Source organism: Adiantum capillus-veneris, chromosome 19, assembly GCF_014529385.1.
Source record: "Adiantum capillus-veneris isolate H3 chromosome 19, ASM1452938v2, whole genome shotgun sequence".
Taxonomy (NCBI): Eukaryota; Viridiplantae; Streptophyta; class Polypodiopsida; order Polypodiales; family Pteridaceae; genus Adiantum; species Adiantum capillus-veneris.
Window position 1 is genome coordinate 108086756 of NC_140949.1, and position 6851 is coordinate 108093606.

Consider the following 6851-nt stretch of genomic DNA (forward strand, 5'->3'; position numbering starts at 1 on the left):
ATACTATTATCTCTTCCTACTATTCGCAATGTGCGTGCAGCAAAGAGAGCAGATCGAAATGTCGGGAGGAATAGTGCATCTGCTAATGAACGGAAAATACTTTCATCTCTTCGTATTCGAAATGTGCGTGCGGCAAAGAGAGCAGCTCAAAATGTCGAGTGGAATTCGAAGAAGCAAATTATTGAAACCTTGCTAGAGATCAAAGCCTCCTGCACAAATAGGATGGAGATAATGCAAACCAATGTCTCGGATGTGGTTGAAACTTTAAGCTCTGCATTTGAGATTGAAAGTGGGATACTATGGAAATTGTGAGAAGAGACAAAAGCATCAAACTTGCAAAGATTAGAGGGTGAGGCATACATGAGAGAGAAACTTTCCAAAGTTGAGGATTCTCAAAAGATGATATTGGCATCTATTGAGAATCTTCGAAAAGAGTTTTCCCGGAGTCAACGTGAATCAAAAGGACGAATACAAGACAATAATCTATGACAAATCGTGCCAGGATTGAGAAGCATCGTCAACAAGCTTGGTGCTTTGACAAAGGTTCAAGGTTCAAAACTTTCAGATATCCGAGCTACCTCAAATAAATTAAGTGCTTTGGCTAGATTGATTCGACCAAAGCAGCGTCAAGTTTCTCAACGACCTAATCCTACTAATCCTACAATGGTAGAAATATGTAATGTTTTGCTGTATCTTCATCAAACTGTTCTTTTTAATTGAGTCAAGCCATTGTGTCAAATGTATTTAGTCCTACTTATGGTAAAAATATGTAATGTTATGCTGTATCTTCATCAAACTGTACTTTTTAATTGAGTCACTATTAATGTGTCAAATGTATTTAGCTTAGAGGATATAATTAGATGTCCCAGTTTATATTGATTTTTATTATGCATAAGAATGTTCTTTTAGTGACATACCAAATTATATAAGGTATATTGTATTTATATGAGATCTATTTGCACCTGATTTCATAGATGGTATCTGGACCACGTATATTATCACTTGGTCATGCACGACGTAGTCGACTGTGTGATGATTCATGAAAGGCGAGGCGCCAAATAGCACGAGAGAGAACAAGGCATTCACTACAAAGTACTATTGGAACTTTATTGGAGTGCAATGAAAGGCAGAGCATGCATGATGTACATGAAGGAAACTCTGAATCCATGAATGTTAGGACAACAATGAATGTAGTAGAGGGAAACTATTCTAAAGTAGAAAAGCACTGTTTGTCCATCCGCTTTGAATATCCAACGTCTCTCCTTTTACATCACAAGTCTATGGCACCAGTTCTATCCAAAAAGTGTGTGTTGCACAACTTAAGAAGCTTAGATTATATTTTCTCCAAATGTGGAGCAAAGGCCTAGAAGGACGAAGGAAATACTATCCAAACATTTGTTGGTAAATATTGCTGCTCTGATGGAAAAGTCCAATTAGTTCCTTTGAATGAGCCACCAAATGAATTGAAAGATTTGATGAGCTCAACCACAACAAAAAGTAGATAGTTCTTACAAAACATTCGAGGATATAATAATGCATTGGCATTTGTGTCTCTTGGTGCCTATATCGATGAGACTATTAATTATGGTGGGAGAGGTGTATACACTTTTAAGGTTCACGGCTCTGTCTATCATAGCATTGGTTCTTTAGCGCCAGCCGAAGGACAAAATGAAGTCCCACGCTTTGCACAATTATATTTTTTTGATACCGAACATGAGTTGAGCAATAGACTGCATCATGTTTCAAATTTAGATCGTAGTATTCTAGAGTGTTTACAAGTGATGATGCATAGAGTAAATCCTTATGCAAATGCTCTACGATCTGCTGCTTCTTTGTCTGGAGATGCTATTGTACCCAATATGAGGATGGTTATTGCGGAGCATCGTTGTGATGGTTGGCAATATCTTGCACCAAGGGGTTCTGAAGTTGCTGCAATTATGCTGGGATAAGGGGATGATAGAAATATTCGCTATCGCGACATTGTACTGAATTTTCGACACGGGGGTTTGAAAAGAATCTCCAGCATGCATCGAGCTTACATGTCCTTATTGTATGTTTTATTATTTCCAAGTGGAGAGGATGGGTGGCATCTTTATTTACAGACTACCGATGGAAAAAAATTGAGTCGAAAGTAATATTATGTCTTTCTCTTACAAATAAGAGATGATACTGTGGAGTGTCTTCTTCGAGGAGGTAGGCTATTACAACAGTATGTCGTGGATGCTTATAGTACTGTAGAGGAGTCACGGCTTTTGTGGATGCAAAACAACCAAAAAACACTTCGTGGTGAAGTGTACCAAGGATTGGTTGTGACATGGTTGAGGCTAGAGATGGCTGAAGGTCAAAATGTTGGCCGTAGGATTGTTTTGCCTTCGTCTTTTGTTGGAGGTCCAAGATATATGTGGCAACTATTTCAAGATGCAATGGCAATTATTCGTAGTAGGGGTAAAGCGGATCTCTTCACCACATTCACATGTAATCCACGATGGAAGGAAATAGATGATGCATTACTACCTGGACAAAGTGCTGTTGATCGTCCTGATGTGACTATACGAGTGTTTTATTAGAATTTCCAAGATATGATGCATTTACTTATCAAGCAAGCGGTATTTGGGGAGGTGATTGGACATGTTTCAGTGATTGAGTTTTAGAAGAGAGGTCTTCCTCATGCACGTATACTGTTGATACTTGCATCCGAATATAAACCCACAGATACATTACACTATGACAAGTTGGTTTGTGCAAAGCTCCCTGACAAGAATGTGTTTCTAGAATTATTTGATGTAGTGAGTCGTTGTAATGTTCATGGGCCATGTGGTCCTTTGAACCCATGTTCTCCATGTATGGTTGATGGTAAGTGTAGATTCAAGTTTCCACGAACATTTTCTACGTCTACAAATGTAAACAAAAGTGGATATCCTGTGTATATGAGAAGAGATGATGGAAGGTTTGTTACGTCTAAAAATTACAATTTAGATAATCGTTCGGTTGTTCCTTACAACCCTCTCTTATCACTAAGATACCAAGCCTATATTAATGTGGAGATTTGCTCAACTGTCACTGCCGTGAAATATCTTTATAAGTATGTCTACAAGGGACATGATTGAGCCACTGTTGTCCTTCAAGATGGTGAAGGAGCTACTGATGAGATCGAGAGTTATCTCAATGCACGTTATGTTTCTGCATCTGAGGCTATGTGGAGAATATTTGGCTTCGACATGCATAGTGAAAGGCAGCTATTCAATGATTGCAAGTACACCTTCCATTGCAGAATATGGTTACATTTCAAGATGGTGATGATGTATCACATTTGCTAGATAATGAGCAAAATAGAAAAACTACCTTGACAGAATGGTTTGTTGCAAATCAAAACTATCCTAAAGCAAATAGCTTCACATATACTGACTTTCCAAATGGTTGGGTATGGAATAAAAGTCGAAAGGCATGGTCTCCACGACAACAGGGTGTTTCTATTGGAAGAATGTATAATATTGTTCCTACTACTGGTGAGGTTTATTACCTACAAATGCTTCTCAATATTTGCAAGGGATGTAAGTGTTTTGAAGACTTGCGTATGTATGATGGTCACATCTATGATACATACAAGGAGGCATGTATAGCTAGAGGATTATTGCAAGATGATGAAGAATGGTCAATTTGCCTCCAAGAGGCATCTTTTTTTCAAAATGGAATGCAGTTGAGACAACTGTTTGCAATCATATTAGTCTTTTGTGAGCCACTTCATCCGGCTGCTCTTTGGGACAGGTTTTGTAGTGAATTTTGTGAGGACTATATTTATGCCCTAAGGATACGTATTTCAGATGCAAGTGTGCGATTTGATGTGGCAAAAAATAAAGCTTTGCTTCATATAGAATGCTTTTTGCAACAACATGGCAAGAGGCTTTGCGATTATATGTTGCCTGCAATAGACTCAACATTGGTATCCTTAAGTGAAAATGGTGCTATGGCTGAAGAAACAATGTTCAATGTTGATGAACAGTGTAGTATAGCAGATTGTATGGAGACTTCCTTAAATGAGGATCAGCGAGATGCTTATCACCAAGTGCTACAAGCTGTTGACACACATTTAGGGAATGTATTTTTCCTAGATGGTCCTGGTGGCTCAGGAAAAACTTACTTATATTATGCACTTCTTTCACGAGTGCGAGGAAGTTGTAGAGTTGCTCTTGCATGTGCATCCTCGGGTATTGCAATTTTGCTTTTGAGTAATGGAAGAACTGCTCATTCTAGGTTTAAGATACCTTTGGAGCTTCACTCTGAAGCAACTTGCAATATAAAGGTAAATAGTCAACTTACAGAACTTCTAAGGAATGCAGCTTTACTTATATGGGATGAAGCTCTCATGACACATCGCTATGCATTTGAAGCAGTGGAGAGAACTTTAAGAGATATTATGTAGCGAGATACTTTGTTTGGTGGAAAAGTTATTTTCCTTGGAGGTGACTTTCGACAAATACTGCCTGTTGTACCAAAAGGTAGTCGTACAGACATTGTAAATGATTCGTTGTGTCATTCTCACATATGGAAATACACAAGGTACTGAGGCTTACCAAAAATATGCGTATAGTTGATTGCGGTTCAAATTCACTTCAACAAAGTTTTTCCCGTTGGGTGCTTGATATTGGCAATGGGGTTATGGATGATGGAGGAGACTTAGATAGAGTCAAAATACCTTCACACATGATGCTTCCAGGAAATAGTTTGGCAGATCTTCTAAGCTTTATATATGGAGATTTGTGTCATTTGCAAGATCATGCAAGTTTTTTCATAGATTGAGCAATACTTGCTCCACGGAATAAAGAGGTGGATTTAATTAATGGCTATGCATTGCAAAGAATGCATGGAGATTGCAAAGAGTATCTAAGTGTAGATTCAATTTGTATGTCAGAGGAAAACACACATTTGTACACAATTGAATACCTGAATAGCCTTACTCTTGGTGGTGGTTTTCCACCTCATGCTTTAGTCTTGAAAGCAAATGCTCCTATCATGTTGCTGCGAAATTTGGATCCAAGACGTGGATTATGCAACGGAACTAGATTGATATGCAAGCAATTTCATCATAAGGTAATTGAGGCAGAGATAGTTATAGGATCAAATATTGGAGAGAGAGTTTTTCTTCCAAGGATTGACTTTATTATTGGAAGCCATCTGGAGCTTCCATTTCAAATGAAGCGTCGTCAGTTTCCAATTATGTTTTTGGTGATCTTATTTGACCAAACTCATATTATATTGTAAGAGTTTTTATATATGGTATATTTGTAGTTTTAAGCTTTTATTGCTCTACATAATTCATGGATGCCTTTGCAAAGATCACTCCCATCGAGGTTTTATCATCGTAGGTGTTTATGAAATGCTATACTTAGGTAGAGATATGTCCATGGAAGTTCTTGGATACTACCATGTTGCCTTTTCTTCGAACCACGAGCATCGACAAATTCAAGTTAATATTTGGTTTGTGAGTGACGAAAGACCAGTCAATGCACAACAGGTGGGGGTTGTTGGAGACCGCACTACACCATATCGATTGAGGATATTTACTCAAGTTGAAACACCACCCCGTATCTTGCAAAATGTATACAACATAGGTCCTTGGACTTATAGAATCCCTAATGTGGTCTCTCGAAGGCTACACTTTGAATAACTATTTTGTATTGTCTCTTTGTGAAGTTGTGAAATTTCAAAGTCTTTTGAATTGCTTTCATTCCTCTCTCTCTCTCTCTCTCTCTCTCTCTCTCTCTTAAATCCTTCACTAAAACAAAAGAAAGAAGGACATGATTTTCTACGGCATGAACGTCAAAGTCTTCTTTATTCTATTTCATATTTGTTCCTCTTAAACTTCCAAATCTGTGCTGTTAGAGCAGATAAAGAATGGCACGATACATCATGGTTTCGTACACCCTCAATGATGTACCTACTTATATTAGAGGTATGTAAATGTAAAATCTTCTCTTTGTTACTCACTTTTACCATGAATGAGAACTTTTTGGCCTTTATTTTGTATGTTTACACGTGTAACATTTTTTCTAGATCCTCCATTGTGGAGGGGTCCTGCACATGCTGAGGATATTGTTCGTATTGTCGAGGATTTTGAGATCCTTCGGTGCGTATAGCTTGAACTTGAATCCATATGACGTTAAATGTGTTGTTACTTTTATATCTAAATTGTTGGTTGTTATTTTCATTTCAGGCTTCAATATTATTGCAGACATTCTGTCTTGGCATTATATGAAGCACGATATTTTAGAAGTGTTGTAGGTTATTATCACATAGAGTTTGATATAGATGATATGCAAATCACTGTACGAGAGTTAGGTATGCATCGCCCTCTCAATTCCAACTTTTCATACGGTCCCTATGGAGTGAATGAATGGATGTTTAGAATCTATTCTTTGGGTGAATCACCTCGATGCCTCGGTGGCAGTGTTCGAGGTGTCGGACCTTGGATCTTGAGAGTTCCAAGTAGAGTGTGTCGTAGGCTCAACTTCTCTAGATGATCGAACACTTTGATCCATTGTTTATGCATTCTAAGTACCATATTTTTTTTAGTTTTGATCCATTGTTTATGCATTCTAAGTACCATATTTGTTTAGTTACGTTGGCTTATTCAAGTGGGTTTTTATCTACTACATACGTTAATGTGTGTGTGTGTGTGTGTGTGTGTGTGTGTGTGTGTGTGTGAGAGAGAGAGAGAGAGAGAGAGAGAGAGAGAGAGAGAGAGAGAGAGAGAGAGAGAGAGAGAGAGAGAGAGATAGATAGATAGAGAGATTTGCGAATTGCTAATGTAGGTTAACATGGGTCATGATGTATTGGCTATCCTCCCAATACAT

The 6851-nt window shown here is 38.0% G+C and overlaps 1 protein-coding gene across 1 annotated transcript; it reads left to right on the top strand.

The window, feature by feature from the left end:
- Nucleotides 1-3274: 3274 nt before the first annotated feature.
- LOC147434626 (uncharacterized) lies at nucleotides 3275-4420 on the top strand. Its single transcript, XM_086489656.1, has 2 exons — nucleotides 3275-3610; nucleotides 3698-4420. The coding sequence occupies exons 1-2, from the start codon at nucleotides 3275-3277 to the stop codon at nucleotides 4418-4420; spliced, it is 1059 nt and encodes a 352-aa protein (XP_086345782.1).
- The last annotated feature ends 2431 nt before the right edge of the window (nucleotides 4421-6851 follow it).

What these genes read in the sequence shown, in the direction of transcription:
- LOC147434626 (XM_086489656.1), top strand. Translation starts at nt 3,275, where the DNA reads ATGGTTACATTTCAAGATGGTGATGATGTATCACATTTGCTAGATAAT. An exon ending in TCTATGATACATACAAGGAG is followed by an intron (nt 3,611 to 3,697) that starts GCATGTATAGCT and finishes AATGGAATGCAG; the next exon opens with TTGAGACAACTGTTTGCAAT.